This window comes from Gopherus evgoodei, chromosome 2 (assembly GCF_007399415.2).
Source record: "Gopherus evgoodei ecotype Sinaloan lineage chromosome 2, rGopEvg1_v1.p, whole genome shotgun sequence".
In the NCBI taxonomy this organism is placed as follows: Eukaryota; Metazoa; Chordata; order Testudines; family Testudinidae; genus Gopherus; species Gopherus evgoodei.
This window is the reverse complement of record NC_044323.1, coordinates 125,415,278-125,441,601: the sequence shown is the minus strand read 5'-3', so window position 1 is coordinate 125,441,601 and position 26,324 is coordinate 125,415,278. Positions and strand designations below refer to the sequence as shown.

General features: G+C 42.7%; 1 protein-coding gene across 3 annotated transcripts in view; it reads right to left on the bottom strand.

The window, feature by feature from the left end:
• Window positions 1-26,324, bottom strand: part of CLPTM1L (CLPTM1 like) — a 69,701-nt gene that overhangs the window by 5,738 nt on the left and 37,639 nt on the right. For all 3 annotated transcript variants that reach the window (XM_030551647.1, XM_030551646.1, XM_030551648.1), the window contains exons 10-15: window positions 23,225-23,290; window positions 18,901-18,951; window positions 6,805-6,887; window positions 4,156-4,190; window positions 3,028-3,083; window positions 2,889-2,933 (exon numbers count right to left, since the gene is read on the bottom strand). In XM_030551647.1, the coding sequence (XP_030407507.1) occupies window positions 2,889-2,933; window positions 3,028-3,083; window positions 4,156-4,190; window positions 6,805-6,887; window positions 18,901-18,951; window positions 23,225-23,290 (336 nt within the window). The remainder of the gene's footprint in view (window positions 1-2,888; window positions 2,934-3,027; window positions 3,084-4,155; window positions 4,191-6,804; window positions 6,888-18,900; window positions 18,952-23,224; window positions 23,291-26,324) is intronic.

Below are 26,324 nucleotides of genomic sequence, written 5' to 3'. Positions count from 1 at the left end.
GTTACTTTGCATGTAGTAGTCGAAGCTGCTGGAAGCCAGAGTGTGACAAGCTACTGGAGTTAAAGGTGCTGGACCAGGGCTGTGGCTATCCACCGACACTCAGGATGTAACCTGCATGCTGTTTGTGAGGAGCCCAAGTTGGACGTTACAGTACAGAGCATTGTGAGGCACCCCAGGTTGCAGGGCAGGTGGTGACACAGCCATTCAGTGGTCTGGATTGCATGCCAGAATGTCATACAGATCTAAAAGGAAACTGTGTAGGGAAACTAAAATTGGGAACATTTTATACTCAGTACACTCTGACTGCTTCAACGTTTCTGCCAATATTCAAGCCTTAAGTTGCCGATCTAATGCAACCTCTAAGATGCAACATGGCTCTTTCTTAATTCACAAAGCACTGTCCACTCCAGAATATACAATTATATTAGTTAAGTGTTTTAGCTTGAACCATACTTAGACAGGGCCTTAGATATACAAAAGATGGGAGGGAAAGGGAGGGACAGACGGACAGTATGTCAGGGAAGCAAGTGCAGCATTACCAGTAAGGGAACAGCTGCTACTTTTCTTTGTCCTTCATTGTCAGGGCTGGGCTCCAGACACCAGCGCAGCAAGCAGGTGCTTGGAGTGGCCAACGGAAAGGGGTGGCACATCCGGCTCTTTGGCGGCAATTCAGTGGCGGGTCCTCCAGTCTCTCCCAGAGGGACGGGTCTGCCGCTGAAGTGCAGCTGATCATGACCACACCCTCCCTGCCGCTTGGGGCAGCAAAAACGGTGGAGCCGGCCTTGTTCATCATCTAAATATTTTATTTTTTATCATAACTTAAAAAAACACAGGTTTACAATGATGCCACATTCCCGATTCGGTTGAAAATGTGAGGATTCATGAATACCCCATTGATCACTTTCACTTTGTGGAGAACCAGTTACCCATTAATCCTTAAATTACGTATGAACAACATGGAATTTTAAAATCTTTATTAAAAACTCTCAAACCAAAATGTATTTTCCGTGGTCTGCCAAAAAAAAAGTTTGTCCAGCAAAACCATTATCTCTCTGCCAAATGTAAACTGTCTACTTCCTCCCATTTAGGTATTAACTGCTCAAAAAAAAAGATTTTTTAAAATGGTTAATGGCAAAAAATTCTCTTTGGTGATTGCTTTTTGCTGCTTTTGTTTAAGAGCCAAAATGTTTTTGCTGATTCATTCCAAATAAAATACCCCCTCAAGGAGAAACCAAGCCTGAAAATTTTTAAGCCCATAAGTGAATGTTTGAGAGAGTTGTAAGCAATTGGAAAAGGCATTTACTGTGGAAGCAGGAAACCTTTGCTACAGAAGACTGACATGTATGACATATGTAAATAGTTTTGTAGTTTTTTCATATTGGTTTTAAAAACTGTACTATTGTCACAGACAACCTTCATAGTACATGCATATGTGCACCTTCAGAGCTCCAGTCATAAGGCTCTAACATCGATAACATGACCAGTTACAAGTAGCCGGAATATATAAAGTTTATTCTCTGTTTTTGGAAACAAACCCCATTTTTTTTCATACCTTAGCAGTTATAATACAAAAGAACTGGTCTGGCAAAATCATCTACTATGTACTGCTCCAGTGGGTATAAAACTCAAAGTACACACCCTAAAGAAACCAAAGTGGGTGAAATTCAGCTGGTTTCCTTGTTTGTCTCAAAGAACTAGCAAAAATACATTACTACTATGCAAGACAACAAACCAATCTGTGGGACAAAATATCCGAAGATCTTCTGCATTTAAACTCTAATATCTAACTCTATGTTCTATACATGTCACCAACCAACTCCCCCTTATGACTAAGACTATGACCAGATGTTTGGGAAATTACTTAAGCACGAGGAAGAATTATCTGTGAGGACAATGTGCTCAGAGACAGAATGAGACTTCATCCTCACTGAGGAAACAAGCACACATACAGACTGCAAACACCTACCACAGCATCCCAAAGAGCACACATTTCACCATGAATAGAAAGAAAAATTAAAGTGGGTGGTAAAGGCTTGGCCTTTACCGAGGTGGGCAAACTACGGCCTGCGGATCACGTCCAGCCCATCAGAACTTTTAATCTGGCCCTCAAGCTTCCGCAGGGAAGAGGGGTTAGGGGCTTGTTCCGCTCTGGCGCTGCTCCCACCCCAAGTGCTGCCCCCCGCAGCTCCCATTGGCAGGGTCTTCTATGTGCAAGCTGGGCTCTGCCTAGTCCAGCAGCCCCTAATGGCAGCCACCAGCTCTGCAGCCCATTTCTGTAGGAGATAGGAAATTCTCTGTGCATAACATTAATTTCTGCAAAATTCTGCATTGTGAAGTGGTGCAGAATTCCCCCAGGAGTAAGGCTACCATTTTAGCTTTCTGCTGGTTTACAAAAACAAAATAGCTTACTTTACACTGTTTAATAATGTGAACACAGATTTTGGAACACCGTATTGCTGCAGTTAGGGGAATTCCTTGGTATTGTAGAGTACATGGGGGTCTTGACTTTTTTCCAGAACTGTCTTTCAGTTTGCAACATATTTAGCAATCAATAGAATATTCTATTACTATTTTATTGAATATATGCATTTTAAGTATTTACTAATACGAAAGATTGCTGACAGTCAAAACCAGTCAGCTCCATCAAAACTAGGAAGCTAAAATAATTAAAATAATAAATAGGAAAGCCACAATGAAAAAAGTGAAGGAGTCATAACTTTTGTAGCTAACAGAAAAAATTACAAAAAAGTAAACATATTTGTGCTGGGTTAAACTGGTAGTTTAATTCTAAAAAAATCACATTTAAGCTATACATTACTGCCTGCTTCTCAAGTAAAAAACAATTGCTGTCTTGGTAGCACAAGTTTGTTAAATTACAGCTTACTTACTTTATATGTGAATGCCTTCCATGGTAAATGTGCAACTGATTTCATCTACAAGAAATGTAAACATAATTTGTAACAAACTTGAGAATAAGTTATAGATACTGAAAGCCAAAAATATCCCATTATAAACATTTAGACATACCTTATAATTCACAAACAGCTGTGGCAACATAAATAGGAATCCAAAAGCATATACCCCTGAAGATACAATATGAATATATTTTAAGATAAATACCACAAAGAGCAAGTACTCCATGTATACCCTTTCTGTTTGATAGGCATCTGTTTTCCCTTTTCATGTACACAAGTCTCCTCAGATTAACACTAAAGCATTCACACTGAAGCTGGGAGTGTGCTTCCTAGCTTGGGTAGACAGACATATATTAGCTCTGTTCAAGCCAACGTGCTAAAAATAGCACTAGCTCAAGCACAGCTAGTGTGCATCTGTCTACCCTAGCTGGGAAGTACGCTTCCAGCTGCAGTGTGAACGTATCCTAAAGGGAGGTGCACAAGTGCAAGATACATGTGTAATCATCCTCACTCTGTGATTTACTCTAATGCAGTGGTCCTCAAACTGTGGGTCGTGACCCCAAGTGGGTTGTGAGTTTTTAATGGGGTCACCAGGGCTGGTGTTAAAACTCCCCGCTGCCAAGGATGGGGCTGAAGCCAACACATGAGCATCTTAGCTTCGCTTGGCCCCCTGTGGAATGGGGTCATAGGTAATTGCCCTGCTTCCCGCTCCTTAACACTGACTCTGATTCTAGACGCCAGAATCTAGAGTAATACAGGACACTGGGGTCACGTAGTAATTTTTGTAGTCAGAAGTGGGTCGCAGTGCAATCAAGTTTGAGAACTCCTGTTCTAATGGACTATGTTCTATTATACCACTATTTTAAGGTCTTTTTTTTTCTCCCCTTTTGCTCCTCTATTTGACTGCTATTGTTTTGGGACACACAGCCAAATCTTGACAACCCCATATCACAGTTACAAAATCTGAGATGTCCAAGTTTTATTTTGAAATGTCACCTGTAAAATTAAAAAAAGAAAAGAAAAGAAATCTAGGCCAACATTTAAAAAAATAGGAACAAACTCAGGCTACTAAATCTACACTTAGGCACCTAAACAAGTGACTTTTTTTTTTTAAATGTTAAGCACTCAACACCACCTACTGAAGTCAGACCAACTTTAGGCTACTTTTGACATTCCTGGCCTTAATATAAAAATAAATAGATACACGTATATTATGAGAGGAAAATACATAGATACTTACCATTGACAAAGCTGTTAATCAACCAAGAATACCAGCTAAAAATAAGAGACAGTGTAATTATTTTTCCTTTTCCTCCCCCCAACCAAAATGCAACACTAAACTGACAACTCTCAGAGATCATCATTTTCTAGACAATATTTAACATTGAAGAGAATGAAGTTAAAAACCTTTAAAAACAAAAATGACACTTCCTTCACATCTCATTAGCCTCTTTAATTTGATAAGATTTCAGAGGGGGAGTTTTGCTGTATTTTGAAGTGTTTTACTGTGACATGAAGAGCCTCAAGTGTCCCAGCACAAGTAGGGAGCTATATCAATGAGTGAATTGAAAAACTCATTGATTCAAATTGGCTTTGAAAGGAATGCTATTGTACAATGAAAACTCAGTGAAGGACCATAAACAATGGGTGAAGGTGTATTCATGGGGAAGAACCAGGAGACACTATAGGGATTGTTATAAGTTTGCAGATTATACAAAATTGCAAATATTAATGAAGACAGAAGGAATACAGGCTCTTACAGTAGAGATACTGGAAACATGAGAAGTGAATAAAATGAGATTCAACTGGGAAAAATGTAAGCTAACAAAAATAGGATGTCCAGTGGAGTGAGTACATAAAGCTAGAAATAAGTAATGTTACAGGTGTTGGAAAGCAAATCAAGACTTGAGTTTGTAGTGTAATGGAGCAGTAAAAAGGCCAATGTGAATTCTGAACTTAATGTAAGGGAACAAAAGTTGCTCTATCACACAATGTAATCTGTACAATGACGCTATGTTCCACTTTGTTAGCAGAAATATATTTACAGTGAAGTTTTGGCCTTAGTGAGATTTATTCAAATGTTCTGCAGCCACAAAATGATTAACAGAATTTGCAATAGCCTACAAATTAAGTTACACTATTATTAAACTATGGTTAATTGTTCTGTGGCACTTCCTTGCTGATGTAGTTTTGATGAGTTATGTCTTTTGTAATTTATTGTTCTAGGAAATGGCAAACATTATCATTTTTCAACATTTAATAATGATTTAAATAATCTTCTGGTAATTAAGGAGATCCAAAAATTGTTCTTAGAAGCCTGTATATTTTTTCTTTATTTTCCCAACTGAGAAAGGAGCTTCCCTGTGCTAGGTGTTGTACAAACACATATTAACAGAAAGTCCCAAACACTAAGAAACTTACAATCTAAATAGAAGAGACAAAGGACATATTATTCCCAAATTTACAGGTGGGGAGTTGAGACAGAGATTAAGTGACATGCTCAAGGTGATATAAACAGATTACAACAGAAAACTGAGCTCAGGTCTCCCGAGTCCCAGTCCAGCGCCTTAAAATCACAAAACTATCTTTCCTCTTAGGCGCATACTACATTGTAGATGCATCAGTGCAGATGTCTCTAATCTGCATAATTACTACATGGGGTTTACACTGGTGCAACTTAATGTGATAAAATTACTCTACTGTATTAGAGTAAGACTCACTTGACGGTGCAATATGTCATGTCTCTATGTTGTAATCTTAATGGAGCAAATTCTATCTATGTTGTTACTGCAGTGCAAATTTCTCATGTAGACAGTGCTTAATATTCAAATCAGGAAATGAAGTTGCTTTTTCTAAAATAAGTCTTATTTTTAATATCCAGTCAAATATAAGCGGCTAATTCACAAGTTTTTCCAATTAACCAGTTACTAATATTTCTAAAAACTGTAGTGGATTGAGGCTGGCTGCATAGGCTGGAACACTCAGAACAAGTCTGAGCATGACGAAGACCTTTTGGAGTATTTTTAAATGGCTCCTGGATGATTTAATTGGAAAGCAATATGAGTGCACTAACTTGCATTCTCCGTTTCTGCATTCTTACATACCCACCTCAATATTTTCCTTTTTAAAAACATGGATTTAATGCTTGTGAAAAATACCATAGTGAAAGCAGTAGAGACAGAAGTTCTTTATCTACAGAAAAGGAACTGCTCAGATCGTTATGACTAGCTTCCCTAGACAACCAAGGTAAAACTTCAATCTTCAACATTTAATCCAACATGATTCAGGGAATGGCCAGCCTCTGGAGTTAAAGGTCTCCATGTCTATTCAATCCTTGACCTGTCCACTGAGGTGACTATCGGTGCTTGTGAGCTAGTGGGCAAACTCAGCAGAAACAAAACTGCAGTAACAAGCAGCGGGAAGAAATCAGAATGAGTTAATGAAAGCAAACATAGCAAAAAGTCTCTCTGAACTGGGGTTTATCCAGACCTCAGCATATAAGTGTGGACCCCTGACTTCCCACTGACACACTCCTTCTGGTCTCTCCAGCAGCTCTTCTTATGGCTCTTCCTATCAGTAAGGAATGAAGTGGAAGTTAACTTCTTCTGTACTGAGAATGAGGTACTACACTTGCACCCAGTATCACAGACCCCATAACAGAGAAGATGGCTGTAATGTGAATATCCCTAAGAATAAAATTAAGACTTCAAACACGTTGTCAGCCAGCAATTTCCAATCACTACCTACCTGACTGATCAAATATCCCTTAGGACAAAAGACTTCTGCAACTCCATTATCTCACATCAATACAAAAAAAATGGTAATTACAATTTTTAAAAAGGTAATAAACCTTTAATTACATATTTTATAAGAATTTGTAGCACCCTACCTTTTATATTTCACATTCAAAAGTGAATAAGCTGCACCTCCAATACACAGTGGATACAGTAAATAGGACAAATATTTCATAGCCTGTTGATAACAAGAGGACAGCTTTTAGTTAGATAGTATAGAGTTTTTCAGTTTATGTTTGAGAGAGATTTTTCATGGGAATTAGTTGAATCCACAATATCTGTAGGTTCTTTATTTGCACACAAAGTAAGTTACATACCTGTATTTCCTGAATTCTAAAGATCTACATCTCAGTTGATTCCCTCACTTGAGTGTGTTCCCAATGAAAGCCAAGGTGTGAACTCCTTTAGTTCTTAGTTTCAGGCCATTAGGCACATGGGGGTGGGTGGAAGGCAGCAGGAGGAGGGAAACACAGGGTGAGGAAGACAGAAGAGCGAGTCCCAGGCCAGCCATTTACAGCGTGCCTAAGGTGCCATCTCAATGTACCATGATCAGTCCTTGTCATGCCAGCAAGTGAAAAGCCCCCAAACACATTCCAATTAACAGAACAGTAAAAAAATCAGAAATTTTACTGTCCTCAAAGTCTGTGAGGATGAGAGTAAGGGGTAACCCACTGAGATGTATATCTTCAGAAGGTTACTTACTTCTTGAAAAGCGGACTTGGAATCTGGTGAAACTGTTACTTCCTACTTTTACATTGTGCTCCTATTACAAGACAGATAGGAATTCTCCTAACTCTAAAGGTTTTTGGCCCTTTGCTATATACCAGTGGGTGTATTTCACGTATAGATCAATTGCCAATGCCTTAGTACTCTCTAGAACTAAAGCCCCTTAATTAGCAGGAAGCAAAGTTTCACAACAATATATTTTTTGCCATATATGAAGACTTCAGTCAAGCTTTTAGTTTTAAGACTATAATTTGATTGGGCACTTATTTATTTCCCTGCTGGAAGGTTAAAATTAGTAATTACATATTTTTACCTACCAATTTTGAAGAGAAAAGTAGCTGGTGAAAAGGAATCTACTATGTCCAAAGCAGCAGAAATACAGATAAATACTTTTACTTTCTGTGAAGAAATACCATCTCAACTGGATTCCTAATCTTAAGACTAAAATGCTTGAATGAAGTCTCAATTTTTTCAAATTAGAAAGGAACAAAAGTTCTCTAAAACAGTTTCAGATCGAAAAGAATTGCTGGTGACTTCGTAAAATACGTCACTAAAAAAGGAGGCAAACAGCCAGTTTACATGTTTCTCAAGAAGAGGACAATGCAGTTTGCATGACAAGCAAGACAAATGAAAGAATATGGTCCTTTGACTTACCATTAAGTTGAGATGTCAGACCACATATGCACAAGATGCTTCAGAATACATTCATACAGTTCCAGTAATCAAATATAAAGCACCATCTTAAGAAAGCAAAACCACCTGCCCATCGGTTTTGGGAGAAGACTACCTTCAGATTAAGGCGGTGACTTCCATCCAGAAATCAATGGTATGTCTACTCTGAATCTGGGAGTGAGTCTCTTAGCCTGGGTTGAGAGACTTGTGCTGACAACGCTTGTGCTAGTGCGCTGAAAACAGCTGTACAGATTAGCGGTCTCAAACTCAATTTACCTTAGGGCCAGTGCCAGTCCTCAAATCCTCCCAGTGGACCAATGTCACTGAAGACGGTGTTCAGAAAAGAAAACATTTATATTATATTTTTTATTTAAAATTTCTTAGAAAGAATAAAACTGTCATACAGCTTTATACAATTCTTTGCCTGCCACAGAGTTTTTAGTGTTTGCCAGATACCTGGCAATGCTTCAGTTCTGTCAGTTTGCTATGTTTGGCCTCAGTGACTGACCAATTAAAACCTTCAGGATTGCAGCAAGGTGAGCATCAGATAGTTGTGTTCGGTATTTTGACTTGTTTATATTCATTGCGGAAAAAAGTGACGCTGCCTTTCTGGCTGACTCTGCCCGGTGACTAGTGATGGTATCTCTGTCCCTCTCCCGCAGTCAACGGGAGCTGCGGGGGGTGGCGCCTGCTGCAGACAGAGGCAGCACCATGGCTACATGCGTTTCTCCTCCGCAGCCCACAGTAGGGAGATTCTTGGACCGCAGATGGCCCATGAGTCAGGACTTTGAAACCCCTAGTATAGATGGTGCTTTGTTCTTGGGGCTCGGTTGCAACTTAGAATCTCAAGCCTGGGGCAGTGGGGTGGGTTGAGAGACCACGCTGATCTTAACACAGCAAGGTTTAACACAGTTATTTTTAGAGGCACTAGCATGAGCCCCACCAGGATAAGTCTGTAGACATGGGCTGGGTGGCTTGCTCCCAGATGCAATGTAGACACAGAGACCCAGGCAAGGATTGTCAAATGAACATTGGTTCCAAGTATAAAACAACCCTGGTTACATACTGGGAAAAGAGTTTGGAGGAAAAGATAGAGTCTATTTCCCATACATATTAAGAAACAAAATTTGCACAGGAGTGCAAACATCTGTCTGTATTACTATATGAATGACGTAGCAGTGTTGAACAGATTTAGTAAGTTTCCCTGTATGTACTAGTAAGTGTTTTCTCTCTAGAAATAAGGTGGATGCTAAAAAACTTCAGAATCAAGTTCTTAGCTTATCTAAAATTCTGACAGCAAGCGAGTCTCAAAGACTTGTTCAGGAAGGGTATGTGACTCAAACTGATTCACAGATTAGATTCATACACAACACCAGAAGGGACCATTGTGATCCTCTAGTCGGATCTCCAGGATAACACAAGCCATAGGGTTTCCCTGAATAAATACCCGTTTGAACTAGACCATATGTTTTAGAGAACCATCCAATCTCAATTTAAAAACTGCCAGTAACAGAGAATCTGCTACCACCATTGGTAAATTGTTCCAGTGGTTAATTTCCCTCACTGTTAAAAATGCGTGTCTTATTTCCAGTCTGAATTAGGACTGACCAAGACTACAATAAACATCTGTTACACTCTGTAGCCATTCTCTTCTACATGCAGTTGAGAAAGGTAACATACTGAATGACTGTGATATTCTGAGACTCTCTAGCATTACAACAGACAATTTGTAGAACTGGTTCTAGAGATCCAGTCACAGTTAATCTATCTCATGAATCCATACAACCATTACGATGCCCCATCTAACAGGACTATTGAAATGTAGTCTAAATGTTGAGAAGGCAGAAAATGTGTTTTATTCAGTAATCAGAAAAGAATCCTGGAAAGGAGCTGGTACAATATCAGAGTAACTACTGTAGGCCTTGCTGGAGCCCTAGGCCTGGGTAAAAGTATGAATCAAAGGAGACTGAACCAAAGCAGACCTTGGTAGAACAACAGAACTAGGTATCAGCTAATCGAGTAAGCACATTCCTGAGAAGATGATATAGAAACACACAGACCCGACATAGGAAAAGGAGGGAATGACAGAATAAGGGATGAGTATGTTTTGTTTGAACTAACAGGTACAAGGCATAAGAATGGTAACTAATAACATCTAGAATGCAATATATAACTTGTTTTGATCAACGTAAAAAAGAGAAGTAATAGGAGAGGTATATTCGTATTGGCCTAGGGAAAACATTCATTGAGTTGATACCTTGTCACTGGCATATACATGTTAATGTACCTGTAACCAGCGAGCCGGGGCACTGATATCCTGCTCTGTTGACAATAAACCTGGCCGAGACTTTACCACTGAATTGAGCCTATGGTCTTTCCTTACGATTTACATCAAGGTCTGCTGAGTCAGCATCCTATAATCTACGCTGATACAGAAACATGGGAGGCTCAGGAACAGCAGCACTAGCAACAACTGCACCTATATTTTCCACTCTGTTGTCCCACTTAAGTTTTTAGGTTCACAGTTGTCACCTCTCGAGCTGAGACCTGCATCTCTCCTCCTCCTGATCTGGGTTTCTAAATCTCAGCAGCCCCATCATATACTGTGAAATCCCCGGCAAGCCAGTCTACCTAAAGGCCAGCCCCTGTGCATTGTTCTCTCTCCAAAGGTCATGACACTGTTTCTACCAGTGTTCACACAACTCCTTCTCAGCAGAGTACATTTATTTTAAGGACATAAAAAGTACACAGAGAACACATTTTTAAAAGTCCTGATATGCTCACTCCGTATACCAGGACTCACTAATCAATCTCTTGGGGTCTTAGTTAGTCTTCCAAACTTCCAGGAAGGATTGGGGTCCCCCTACAACCTAAAATCCTGTTTACTGAATCAAAAGGAAGACAGCATCCCCAAATTCAGCCTTAATATACTAAAAGCCCTTTTCTTAGTATCTGGAAAATCCAGTCTGAACCAGTATATGTAAACCACCATGTAGTTTCATACTTCTCTGGAGCTGATGACAATCCTCAGGGACTGTAGTAATCACTCTCTATTGTTTTTAGTTCTTGGAGGAGCTGTGGTAACCCTCCCTACATGGAGCCACATACAAAGATAAAATAAAACATTCATAAACTTAATATAATATGGTTCCCAAAGCCAGTGTGTGTGGTTGCAGTATCTGTAACAGGAGCCTCAAATGCCAAACACGAGCCTTGAAAAAGGGTTAGTTCACCAAATACCCTCATCAGAGTACCTGTGAAGAATAAACATGAAGAGGACATTAAGGACCACCAGTTAAAGTCACCTAGGTGACTTTTCGTAGGTTTTTTTTTAAACCAAAAGTGTCATTGACACCAAAGAAACGCCTTCTCTTAGAGAAAGAGCTATAACACCAACAAGTGCATCAATTCATCTCCTGCACAGATGTTAGGGAATAAATCAAAAATCTCTAGAACTTGCCCAGGATGCAAGAATTGTGGATATCTGAGCTAGAAGCAAGATAGCGGATCTCAACTTTATGCTACATACTGGAAAGAAGTGATCTGGACAACTATCTTCAATGGAAGACTTGATACAGAAACAATATGGCAACTAGAAAAAAATCTCTGGGACAAACCTTGGCCAAAGTAAATTAGAGAATGAGGTAATCTCATAGAAGGCAGATATATGGAATCTGAAAGACAGCCTAAGAAATACTGTTTCAAGAGTTTGAGCAACCTTAGGTGTACTGAAAGTCAAGTCATAAGCTTAACTATAAATTATCAAACTTATAAGCAGGAAGAAAATCTCACTTCCCTTGGGTGTCAAAAGAACAGAGGAATGACATCAAGCTGAAACACCTGCCAGTAAGCAAACACAAGCATTAACTGAGTTCTGCCAGGCAAGTCATAACAGACAACTGAAGAAAATATTAGTTTCCAATATAATATAAAGTTTTAGAAAACCCCAGTCTCACCACCTGTGTGCAAGATCTAAAGGAATTTGTGCAATTCACTACACTCAGGAGTCCACTTTGTCTGAAGTGCATTGCTGAGGCACAGAACACTCTGAACTGGGAAGTTACTTACCTATATAGTAACTGAAGTTTGGGGGGTGGTTGGGAAAGGAGGAAGTAAACTGGAGGGTGTAGCCCTGGGAGACGGTGTTGAGGACCCATCAGTCCGAGGTCAGCTGCGAACACTTATGAGAACTGGCAGGGCGCAGCCAGGCATCCCATCAAAATCGCCTCTTCCCTGCTTGCCCCTGGAGGACCCAGGCTGCAGGTAGGCTGAGACTCTCTCTGTGGGAGCCTCTTATAGTTCCACGACTTCTTGTAAGTAGTCTCGTATTCTGAATTCGTGGCCTGAGCGGGAGTCTGCTGCAGCTTGAACTTAGATTTAGCCGGAGCTGGAGCACAGAAACCCAGAGTCTACAAGGTCATGCGGGAGTCTTTCAGGCCATGCAGCTTTGTATCTATTTGTTCCGCAAACAGAGCTTTGCCATCACCCGGGAGGGCCGTATCTAGCTGGACAGCCCAGAAAGCAGGAGCCACGACACCCTTCTCATGGACCCCTGAGGCCATGGACCGCGTGGCCGTGTTCGCTGCATCCGAAGCTGCCTGCAGGGTTGCCCTGGCAGCCACTGTACCTTCCTCCACCAGCGCTTTGAATTTCTTCCTGTTGCACTCCTGGAGGGAGTCCCTGAACTTGGGCCGGCAGCCCCACAGATTGAACTCATACCGGCCCAGGAGAGCCTGGTGATTCACCACCCATAACTGGAAACTTAAAGACGAATAACTTTTTCTTCCAAATGAGTCCAGCCTTCTTGAATCTTTATTTTTTGAGGTAGGGACTGGTTGGTCCTGCCGTTCCCTGTGGCTGATCGAGTCGACCACCAGATAGTTAGGAGCAGGGTGGGTGAATAGATATTTATGCCCCAGGGCGGGTACAAAATACTTGCATTCACCATCCCCTCATGGAAAGGCAAGGTCACCTTGCCCGGTGCCGAGGAGGACAGAACATTAAACAGGGAGTCTGAGGGCTCCTCGATCTCCTCTGCTTGGAGATGGAGGCTTGATGCTACCCTTTTAAAGAGTTCTTGATAGGCCCTAAAGTCCTCCTGTGGGCTGGAAGGAGGAGTGGCCTTAATCGCCTCATCCAGGGAGGATGAGGAGGCCAGTGCAGTACTTAGTGTTTCCACTGGCACCAGAGGGTCCACCACCTGGTTAGTCTCCAGGCACAGTGCCGAGGATGTACATTCCACCGACTCCTTCCTTGGGGGTCTGGAGAGGGAGGCCGATGGCTCTTCTGAGGCTCCAGCCACCAAGTAAGCCCCCGCTGGGGGCTGCGTCTGAGGCCACGGTGTCCACTGGTACCACTGGGCCAGCCAAGAGGCCCGGCACTACTGCACCTACTGTGGCACCAGCAGAGCCGGCTGTTCGGCTTGGATCATCAATGGACGACTATGAAGGGAGGCCGGGCTGACATATGACCTGCTGCTGTTCCTGGACCAGGAGAGTGGTGCCCAACATGGGTCTAGCCTCTGTCCCGGGTTTACTTCAGTACCGCGGCGAAGAGGTTTTCTTCCTAGCCTTCTTGGCATGCCCCATGGACAGGGAGCGGTGCTGAGTAGTTGATGGCACCGAAGGGTTGCTGTGCACTGACACCATGGTGCCCAGTGCTGACTTGGAGTGGCGTGCCAGAGCCGTGGTCAGCACTGACTTCATCAGAATAGCCCGGAGCCTAATGTCCTTTTCTCTCTTGGTCCGAGGCTTAAACGACTTGCAAATCTTGCAGTGATCGCTGAGATGGTTTCCCCCAAACAGCGTAAACCGACTGCATGCAGATCACTCACTAGCACAGATTGCCTACAAGTGTCGCACGACTTAAAACCCAGGGCATGCGCTCTAGCTAACCTAAACTAACTAAACAAAAACTAACTAACTACAGGTACCATACACTGAACGAACAAGCAGTTCTGGGGACGAGCTAGAGCAGAGCCGTTCCGAAGCACCTTCACTGGTGGCAAGAAGGAACTGAGGGTGGGGGGGGGGGGTGCGCAGCACCCCTTATACCATGCCATGGAGGCACCATTCCAAGGGTCCCTAGAGCGCTCCCCTACGGGTACTGCTATGGGAAAAACTTCCGGCACCAGCGCATGTCGCAAGCACGCACACCTATTGTGGAACACACATGAGCAATCACTCAAAGAAGAAAGACAGTTCCCCAAAAGAGGGGTAGACTTCAGAATTAGGGGAATGTATACACCTCTGACCAGGTTGTCAAAACTGGTGCTTTTGTGACCAGCGCGTACGTGTACGTCTGTAAGATGGTTGGGTCAACAGAGTGCTACCTTCTCCTGTGAAAGTGTTGGTTTTTTCCTTGGAGACTTGCTAGATCTTTGGTGGAAGACATGGGATAATGAGCTCAGACTTCTATGGTGCATCTCTGCTTTCAGTAATGCTTTCTTTTAGGGGCCAGAGTGTATAACCCCAGCAATTCCACCCTTGAGGCCTCATCCGCTGTGGCACTAAGGAGTTCAGCACCTTTGAATAGAAGATCCTCCACAGTGGATTCAACTTCTCTGGGAAATCCAGATCCTTGCAGCCACAATGACCTATACATAACTGTGGCTGCAGCAATAAGAACGGCACCAGATGCTTCAGAGGAAATTAACAGAATAAAGCAATTATTGAGTCATACATCCCTTGTTGTCCATTCTCAGTTTCTGGCTGTCAGATTTAGGGACACCCAGTGCACAGGGTGGCATCCCTGACCATCTTGGCTGACAGCATACCATGGATTTATATAGTGTCATTATGATATTTCATGTCTTATAATCTATCCCCTTCCTAATGGTTCTTAAAATTAAAATATTTTTAATGCCACTATACATTGAGCACAGTTTCATAAAATGATACATGATGACAGCAAGATCTTTTTATTGAGTGGTAACAGCTAATTTAGACCCCATCATTTTGTATGTACAATTGGGATTATGTTTTCCAATGTGCATAACTTTCAATTTAATCAACACTGAATTTCATCTGCCATTTTATTGCCCGGTCACCCAGCTTTGTGAGATCCCTTTGAAACTCTTCACATAGAGTGGGAAGTGATATCAGCTGTATCCAGAGCTGCCTGGAGATTGGTTTTTACCACTAACTGCTCTGCTGTGATCAGAGAAGCAAGCTCTTTCTAGAAATCAGACAGACTGTTATTTGTGAAAAACAGTGAATTTCTCAAAGATACAAAAAAATCTTACCTCAACATTAGGGCTTGATAATTAGCAAGCCAGAATTGCATGCTTGCTGATTAGATTTTCTGCCAAATGAACCTAATCTTTTTGGCTCTCCCTCCTTTGCTGTTGCCCTGTTTTATCTTGCTTTCTCATTAGCCAATGTCACTACCAGAGATGATAGAACAGGATGGGTATAAAAAATATTCAGCACCTTGGGTGGAACTTGTTATTTTCTGTCCCCCTTTTGAGAGGCATGAGTACTGCTGCAGGGGTACACCACAGCACCTGGATGAGTCCATTATATACTCTGTGGATAAAGCCACTCTCCCAGAAGATGTAGATTGCAGGATATCAACTAACACATGCTGAGTCCTGACATTTAAAGTGCCTCCCCTATTCTCTTTAAAAGGCCTTGGAACACCTTCAAAATATCAGGTTGGGAACCCAAGGAGGAGACAACTTGTTTGGGGAGGAAGCCCATCACCAGCTGGAACCCTATTTGTGGAGGAGTGTCTTCTCCCTGTTATACTCTGGAACTAGGGAGGGCTGCAGTGGTAAAAGAGAAGGTGCAGCTAGGGGGACTGTATCTGTGGATGGGATGTCCTGGGGACATAAAAGTCTGTCCGCCTAGTTGCAAGCTTCTCAGGATGGCCCAGGAGCCCCAGCACGACCATACGTTGATCTGGTAAGTTCTACATAGCCATGGTGTCAGAAACCAGGAGGGTTGGGGTCAGTTTGAGTCCCAATGTCTCTGTCTGGAGGAGCCCCATGTACTCCTGCAGGACACACAACAGTGGAGTGGAGGCTGGAGGAGAGGTGGTGTGTTGCTGATCCATCTCCTTTGACCCTACAGAAGTAGATCCAGAGGTGGTGTGCAGAGGGTCTCGGTGTTATCGGTGGCAGTGCAGATATAGATAGATGGCTACAATCCTGCTAACAGCAGGGAGGTGGAGACTCTAGCTCCTGTAGAAGCTCTAGACCTCTCAGTGCCATGAACCCTGTCAGTACTAGTTGCAGTTGTGGAGTGCCTGGACCACCTGGTGACAGAAACTGTCAGTCCAGAGAGTGCCAATGTAAAAGTGGTAGGTTGTGGTGCTCATAGTTTGCAGTGCTGCTGTTAAGTCCAAAGCAGTCAGTGATGTAATTGGTGCTAGATCTCTCATGACGGCTAGTCTTTGAGTCAGTGTCTTAAACTGACTGACCTTCTGTGGAAACCTCAATGAATTGAGATGTCTTGACAGTTTGATGCGGAGGAAGGGGGTCTTCTCAAGCAACCGTGGTGGGTGATCTGCTCTTGGAGATCCCTACTCTGGGAGTTATCAGAATGCTCCTTCTCTCCCATGGAATGCCTATATGCATATGAAAATGAACCAGTGTTTGTGCTCTTTGGCGCTGGATCTCAGAGAGAGAGAGGTCTAGACAGCCTGATCCAAGGCGGGTCTCAGATTCATTCAGAAGGAATACCTTAAGTCTTGCTTCTCTGACCTCACGTCCTTGAAATAAAAGATCTGCAAGTGGAACACTTCCTTGTGATGTATGACTCTCCAAGACAACAGAGGCATTTCTAGTACTCATCAATGGGCATAGTTCCTTCACATGAAGGGCAGTTCTTACAGCCGTTTTAGGGTTTTTTTGGTCAACAGGCAGAAAGCTTCTTAGTTAGCATGGATGACTAACTAGAAACAACTAACAATTACAAGCTGGACTGCGTGGGGAACAGCAGGGTCTGTATTACCGACCACAAATGCTCTGTCTCATCGATGTCAGGAGGCAGCTGAGAGCAACTGATCGCAGTTGACACACACTGCCTTTACATACCCTTGCTGGAGAAGCAGAGAAGCATCAGGGTGCAGGCATGCCGTACAGATAATGCTGGCCAAAAGTCTCAAGTGCTTGCAGTAGATGAATATCAGAAGTGGAATGTGCATATGGACAATCACTGGAAGGAGATGTAGGTTCTGATGCTTCCAAGGGATCTTACAGTATGATGTCATTGAAAACAGATAGACTCAGTCTTCATAACTGATGAAGGTCCAGATATAATTTACAATCAGTCATGATCTAACATGTGGGACTGCATAAAAAACAGTGTATTCTCTGTTCAAATTAATGACAACTTTGATTAGTTCAAAAAAAGTTGGCTAGCTTTAGTGTAAGAATTAAGGACAGCTAAACATTTTACATGCAAATCTTAAATAAAGTTGAAGATGAGATATTCACATATTCAGACAAATTTATTTGCAATTCTATAATGACTTAGAATCCAGGTCTCCTGACTCCCAGTCCTCCTATTCAAAGAAAAAGGCCATGCTACCACCACAAAAACATACAATATGGCTTTGGTCAGAGATGGTATCACACTTCCAGGTAATAAAGGCTAATACTGTTTCACTGTGTTTCCTCTTCATCTTTCATTTCAGGAGAGAGAAAAGATGGAGCAGTCTGCATTGGAGACAAGTGTGGGTAACTGGCACTAGCAGGTCCAAACCTCCTGGCAGTATGGTAGGCAAAGGCAGCACTAAGACTTTGGCACTGAAATGAGATTTGTAGGTCTCAACATTAGTAACAGAATGCCTCAGCACTGGAGACTGAAGTATTTTTTGACTTCATAGTCAATGAACTCTTTGGCAGAGACTGGGAACCAAAGGAAGTAATTCAAGTCCAAGGCACCTTTGTAGTTTTCAGCAGCAGACCACTCCCAAAATACCACGAGTTACCAAGGATTTGTTTTTGCTACCATACTAGAGTCTTTTCAAAAAAGTTCAGAGGGAGAGTGCCGAAGTCAGCTTTTGAAGCCCTGAACAGGAATCTTTGGGGACTGTCAAAGGCCAGTGGGGACCATGCGCAGTTCCCAAGTCAGCAGCTGAGGGCTTATGGACTGCATTAACAAAAAGGTCTGATGCCTGAGCTACCAGCCCTGGGGAGGTAAACCATGGCAGACTTCATCTGTCCAGAGGATATGTTTCCCCAAAACAAAAAGACAACTGGCATCCATCAGACTGGAAAAATCCCTAGCCTTAGAGCACACCACTTAAATAATTTCTTCAGATTTGCCACAATAAAGTGCAGTGGCATGCTGAAGCAACTTAAAATTCAAGATTTACCTCAAAATTATAGTAAACTCTCAAGACCGCCTACACCACTGCTATTTTAAAACTGCATACCAAAACACAGGTTTTTGTAGAAGGAAGGGACATTTAAAGGTTAACAGTGATCAGTTTTTTTTTAAATCAAGAAATACACTCTAGTTCAGCCACAAGTTTTTGAGATAAATGCAGGAACTGGGTGGAAGTCTATGGTCTGCATTGTGCAAGAGGTCAGACTAGGCTGTTATGGTCCCTGCTAGCCTAAAAAAAATACATGAATTCCATGGACACTGAACATAATAATTGTATTTGTTTTTGTCTGCTTTCATTAGGAAGACTCAAACTAATATTTGATCTAATTCTCTACACTATCTTTTTGCTATCCAGCAGAAGACTGAAAGGTGCAATCTCCTTGCTGGAGAACAAGTCCCACTACATATTTGATTAAATCACCAACATGTCAACAATATTACAGGATTGTGTCTTACCTGGGTATCATATTCCTCAGTTCTCTTTTCAGATTCATTGTATGCACCAAACTGTATTAGATTTAACAGAGAGAAGTAATCATAATTGGTTTAGACAAATAAAACAGAAGAAGAGGAAAAATACAGTACTTTGTTAGGAAAAAAAGTCAGGATCAGCATAAAATTCAAAGGAAACTCCAATGATATTAGGTCTAACTGCAATCTAAAACAAGGACGATGACAACTAGCAACAGGATTTTTGAAGTTGGGGGGAAAAAAGTGCAATATAAGCACTATCCTAAGACGAGGAGTTTGCGCTGGAATTTCTTTGCTAAATACTACATGAGCCATCACAAGACAACTCATTTTTCAATACTATTCTTGACAGAAGAAAGCTACAAAGGTTCAAGAAATCTGTCGAGCCCATGGGTATACTGCAGTTGGCTCAAGTTTCACTCATTAAAGCTAAGCTTGTAAAAATGAAAAACTTGCTACTAATTTTCATTATACAATATAAAACTTAATACAAATCTACAAATGCTTCAAGAGCATACAGCACTCAGAGCTACAACCCTCACTCTCTTCAACATGATGCAGACAGAAAATTGAGCCCTTCAGCCATTGACTGTACAATAGCCTATACAGAAACTGATTAAATCAAAGAAAAACTACACTTAAAGACCTAAATAATAGGTAAAGGTCCTTAAAGCAGCATCACACCCTGGTCTTATTTTAATGCCCAATAATTATTTGGGACAAAAGAATCATCAATTAAAAGTTAAACATCTCCACTCCCACCTACCTTCAGTTAATGGAGACTCACGAATAATGTCCCCCAGAAATGCAAAGGAAGCCCAGACACAGTTAAAGTTCCTTATACTGTTAATGTAGAACATTAACGAGAAAAAAAAGGTTTGACAAAACACACTTTTCAAGTCTTTATACTTCATAAAGAAGAGCAAGACCACATTGTAAAACATTCTCTGCTGGTCAAATTCAACACAACCAACATTGTTTGTGAAAGCAAAATGTATTTTCCCCGCAGCCAATGGTATTATCCAGCAGGACATATCCACTGCTAGCTCCATAGCAAGCAAGACTTGCTTCCTAAGTGAAAGAATTGTGAAAAACATCGGTTTTTAAAATACAATCCCACATCTGGTGAGTTTTCCAGGTTTCTTCCTTTCCTCCCATCCTTTTATTGATTTCATCATACTCAAATATTTATATTAATGGAAAATTTGAAAGTTTTTGGATACTAGAAATATCAGTCTCATTTTAATCTGTGAATGAAAACTAACTATTCTAAAAATTTAAGTGATGAGATAAAATGGTTACTTACCCTGTACAGTAGATGATATTCTTTGAGATGTGGGTGCAGATATGTATTTCACTCAGGTGTGCCTGAGCCCAATGCATCAAAGCCAGAGAACTTCACTTAGCATTACCTGTTGGGGCCACTCTTGCTTCCTCTGGCCTTTATGCCCCCTCTTATGGCTAGTAAAGGCAGCGCTGTCACAACCACCTCAGTTCTCTGACACAAGAATCTAAGACTGGATACTCCAATGCAAAGGGAACAGGAGGCAGGGTGTGGAATATAGGTCTGCACCCACATCTCAAAGCACAGTTACAGTACAGGTATATAATGTTTTTCCTTCTTCGAGTGGTTGCAGACAGATGTTCCCCATAGATGACTCACAAGCAGTTACCAATGGAGGTGGAACTTGGGAGTTTATTTAAATAATGAGTGAAAAACTTCCTGGACAAAGTTTCCAGCTGATCTAGATGTCATTGTAATAGCATAATGCTTGCGAAAAGCATGTATGGAAGACCAGGTAGCATCCCTAGAAACGTGCAATATAGAAACGTCACTGAGAAACACGACAAAAGCCATTTGAGCCCTCACAGAATGAGACACTAGTCTCTGTAGAGGTGTGGCCTGTGCTACCCCATATGCTGTAGTAATGCAGAAGTAATCCACCTGGAAATTGTCTGTGTGGAAACATCCTGATCCTTCATCCGATCTACGTAAGATAAAAAAGTTAAAGCAATGCCCAGAAGAGTTTAGTCCCTTCCAGATAGAATAACTTTGATCATCTCACATCCAAGAAATGAAGAAGCTGCTCATCAGCATTTGAGTATGGCTTAGGAAAAAATACAGGTAAGTATATTGTTTGGTTAAGATAAATTGTGACATCACTGTAGACAAAAACTTGAGGGCATGACTTCAAGGTCACCTTGCCTTTGAAAAACTGAGTATATGAAGGACCTGCCATTAAGACCTGCCACTCAGAAGTTCTTCTGGATGAAATTACGGCAAGAAGAAAAGCTGTCTTTTGGGAAAGGAGAGAGAGCGCAACTGGCTAGGGACTCAAATGGAAAATCCATGAGGGCAATCAGTATGGTACTGAGGTCCCATAAAGGAATCAATTCTTTAACAGACAGAAAGAGGAAGACAGCACCTTTTAGAAATCTAACCACCATAGAGTTAGAAAATAATGTCTCCCCTTAGACTGGAGGGTGAAATGCTGAAACCATTAAGTGAGCCCTCAGTGACTTGAGTGATAGACCTGAGGACTTAAGAAGTCACAGGTAACCCAAAATGTCTTGAATACATGCTAATGTTGGCTGAACTCCCCTTGCCAACAACCAAACTGAAAAACCTAGTAGAAGGTTTTCTGCTAGTAAGTGGAACTTGTTGCACTGCTTGTGAGCATTGCTCTTCCAGGTCATCTAACCACGTAGCATCCACTCAATTAGGTGCATACTGCTCACAGCTGCATGCCATATCTGATCATGGTGTTGTGTCAGCAGGCAGGAACGAGAGGAAGAAATCTGGGAGGTAGAATAGACATACTGTGAAGGTCGGAGAAGCAACACTGTTTTGGCCAAGCTGGTACAATGAGTGTTAAGTTAGTATGATCCAACTTCAATCTCAGAATCACCAGAGGGATGAGTGGTATCAAGGGGAAGGCATACATAAGGACTGATCCCCAATTCAAATGGAAAGCTTCAGTTAATGAGCCTTAGATGGAGACCCACTTGAGAGCAAAACTGACTGCATTTCTTGCTGTCTTTCACTGAAAATAACTCCACTGTCAGAATGCCTCTTCCTTGAAAATGGACCTCAGCACATCACTCTTCAGAGATCACTCATGATTCTGAGAGAAGTTCCTGCTGAGGTGACTGGCCAAGTGATTCTAAGCACCTGGGCAAGTAAGCAGTTGTGTAAATGAGGTTTTCCATGATGCACAATTGCCAAAACTTTATTGCTTTCTGACAAAGCTAGGGAGCATGCTCCTCCTGGCTTGTTCACATAACACATTGAGGTTGCATTGTCAGTGGGACCCTACTCTTGTGCTTATGAAAACAGAGCTTACTCTCATGGTAGAAGCCCAGTGAAGGGTCCCTGACTCCCTTCACTGCTTCCCCCTTCTGTGTCAGATCTTGTGCTAGGAGGTGCACTCTTCTATAACTCTGGCAGATATGCGGGGGCAGAGTCCAACTGGGGCCTCATTGCTTTCTTCTTGAGTTGCTTCTTAAGGCAGAGTTCTTGTGACTGCAGGGTCCAGGCGGGAAAGGACTGACAGATACTGCACCTAGTGGAAGCATGACTGACTGAGAAGGATCAGGGACATGACAATTTTTGAAACCTGGTATCCTAGGGATAATCTAAATCCTATACTGGGGAAGCTAAACGGTTCACTGAGGTGGGGATTATACCTGTTACTAAGTATACTTTAAAATTACTAACACTAAGTACACTACAGTAAAAATAACTATAAAACTTTGAAATATTTACAGATTTGAAGACAAAGAAGACAGAAAGAAGGGCTCCAGATACTGGACACTGCAAACTAAGCCATGCAGTGGTAAACAGGAACTGGATAGGCGATTAGTCCATAGCACCCCATATACCTATGGTGTGTGAGAAGAACAAGGGTGCAGACACAGACCAATTGACACTGCAAGAATTCTCTGGTCTCAGGCATGTGAAGTGCATTCACACCCCAAAGTGGAATACACACAGGGACTGGCACTCAAAGAACTCTCTCTTTTGCAGAAGATGTCAATCTTCTCAGTTCAGTGGCAAATAACATTTCTATCCTCCAGCAGTAATAATGGAAGACTGATATGTGGTTTTCTGTAGCTACTTCTGTAACTTTTTTAATTGAATCATATTATACAAATGGGTGAACACAGCAGCATTTGTATACTTCCAGACATTATACATCTTCATATTTTGTTTAGTTGAATTTTATTTTAAAGTAAGCTGTTCACTAACCTCTGAGGGAGCAGAGAGCTCAATAACGCTAGTCATTATGAAAGAGCTAAGGTACTGTACCTGGATTGTCGACCTCATGCCTCTCCATATAACTGTCATTTTCAGTGCTTTCTTCACTTTCCAGAGCTGTGGTTTAAATTACAAAAATACAATGCTTATATATCAAGAACAACTTATTAATCACAACTAAAGATATCAAAATCTTGTTCTTAGACTTGAAGAGCAGGTTACTTACCTGTAAATGGAGGTTCTTCAAGATATGTGGTCCCTATCTGTATTCCACTGTGGGGGCACAGGACACCAGTAGCAGTATTCATCGACCCATACGTATGTAGCCACGTGGTCCAGGTGAGGTTACATGAGGCTGTGTGAGGTGATGCCCTCTCGGTCACCCTCTTACTGCTGAGCAGCGTGGCATGCAGCAGATGGGACGGAGGGCACGTATTGGAATACAAATAGGGACAGCACATTTTGAAGAACCTTCAGTTACAGGTAAGTAACCGCCTCTTCTTCTTCAAGTGATGGTCCCTATATATATATTCCAAATATGGGTGAGATCAAGCAGTGATCAGCGCAGAGGTGGGTGCGAGGATGCAAGAGGCACTGCAGTCTGGAGGACAGCATGGCCCACAGCTGGGTCTGCTGCCGCCTGGTTGATTGCGTAATAGGTAGTGAAGGTCTGCACAGAATGCCACGTTACCACTCAGCAGATGTCATGCCAGTAGATGTCTGCCGGGGAGACGGCTGTTGCCACCTGTGCCCATGTTAAGTGCACTGTAATTGTGCTGGGTGGCAGGGTATTGGATAGCATATACCTACGCGGATGCATGCAGAGACTCACTTTGCGATGCACTGGGAGGGCAGGACTTGGCCCATGGATCTGTCTACAGTGGCCACGAAGAGATGTGAGGAGGCATGAATGGTGCGGGTTCTGTCAAGGGACAACGCCAGCACACAGTGGACATCTAGGAAATGCAGGCTCCTGTCTGCAGGAGTGGCGTGCGGCTGAGGACAGAAAACTGGAAGGTGAATCGACACGTTGAGGTGAAACGCTGAGACTACCTTCCGGAAGAATCTGAGGTGGAGGCATAACGAAACCTTGTCTTTAGGGAAAACTGTACTGGGGGAGGAAGCGGGGGAGAGGAGGTCAACCATCATGGCCACCTGTTCGCTGACCCACCAAGCAGAAGTGATAGCCACAAGGAAGATGACTTTCATGGAGTGGTGGAAGAGGGAGGTTGTGGCCACAGGCTGGAACAGAGTCTGGTGAGGGTGGAGAGGACAAGTTTGAGGTCCCAGGGAGGTATGGACTTTCACATTGGCAAGAAGCTGTTAAACAGGCCCTTGAAGAAGCAGGCAGTGGTGGAGTGGGTAAATACCGAGCGGCTTTCCACAGGGGTGAGGCAGGCTCTTAGCGCTGTCAGGTTCACCTGGACAGAGCTGAAGTTAATGACTGAGGTCTTAAGTTCCAGGAGGTTTCCAGGATGGTAGGGATGGAGATGGCCCCAAGGGAGAGGTGCTGGTACCGAGCCCAAGAGGTGAAAGATTTCCATTTTGCCACATAGCAAGCTCTTGTGGAGGTCCGCCTACTGCATTTAAGGATGTGCTGTGCCAGCGACAAACAAGCACTGTCTATACAGGAGCCCAAACCAAAAACCAGACCATGAGGCAAAGGGAGCTGGGACTGGTATGACAGACTCTGGCTTGGTCGTGGGTGAGGCGGTCCAGGACAGTGTGGAGCGGGAGGGAAGAGGGGCAGACAGAGCCTGAGGAGGTCAAGAAACAAAAAATGGCAGTCAATATGGATTCACCAAGGGCAAGTCATGCCTGACCAACCTGATTGCCTTCTATGATGAAATAAATGGCTCTGTGGATATGCGGAAAGTGGTGGATATGATACATCTTGAGTTCAGCAAAGCTTTTGATAGTCTCCCACAGTATTCTTGCCAGCAAGTTATAATATGGATTGGATGAATGGACTATAAGGTGGATAGAAAGCTAGCTAGATTGTCAGACTCAATGGGTAGTGATCAATGGCTCGATGTCTAGCTGGCAGCCGGGATCAAGTGGAGTGCCCCAGAGGTCGGTCCTGGAGTCGATTTTGGTCAATGTCTTTATTAATGATCTGGATGATGGGATGAAATGCACCCTCAGCAAATTTGCAGATGACACTAAGCTGTGGGGGAGAGGTAGATATGCTGGAGGGTAGGCATAGGGTCCAGAGTGACCTAGACAAATTGGAGGACTGGGTCAAAAGAAATCTGATGAGATTCAACAAGGACAAGTTCAGAGTCCTGCACTTTGGAACAAGGAATCCCATGCATCGCTATTGGCTGGGGACCGACTGGCTAAGCAGCAGTTCTGCAGAAAGGACTTGGGGATTACAGAGGATGAGAAGCTGGATATAAGTCAGCAGCGTGCCCTTGTTGCCAAGAAGGCCAATGGCATATTGGTCTGTATTAGTAGGAGCATTGCCAGCAGATCGAGTAAAGTGATTATTCCCCTCTATTCAGCACTGGTAAGGCCACTCCTGGAGTACTGCATCCAGTTTTGGCCCCCCCACTACAGAAGGGATGTGGACAAATTGGAGAGAGTCCAGCGGAGGGCAACAAAAATGATCAGGGGTCTGAGGGAACTGGGATTATTTAGTCTGCAGAAGAGAAGAGTGAGGGGAGATTTGATAGCAGCCTTCAACTACCTGAAGGGGGGTTCCAAAGAGGATGGAGCTAGGCTGTTCTCAGTGGTGGCAGATGACAGAACAAGAAGCAATAGTCTCAAGTTGCAGTGGAGGAGGTCTACGTTGGATATTAGGAAACACTATTTCAGTAGAAAGATGGTGAAGCACTGGAATGGGTTCCCTAGGGAGGTGTGGAATCTCCATCCTTAGAGGTTTTTAAGGCGTGGCTTGACAAATTCCTGACTGGGATGATTTAATTGGTGTTGGTCCTGCTTTGAGCAGGGGATTGGACTAGATGACCTCTTGAGATCTCTTCCAACTCTAATATTCTATGATTCTATGACCATAGCCTGGCCCTGGCAGATCATGCGGAGGACCTGGGGAAGGAAAAGAATGGGGGAAAGGCGTAACTAAGTTCTCCCTGCTAGGGCATGAGAGCATCGCCTTGAGAGTTGAGCCCCTGGGCTCTCTGGGAGCAGTAAA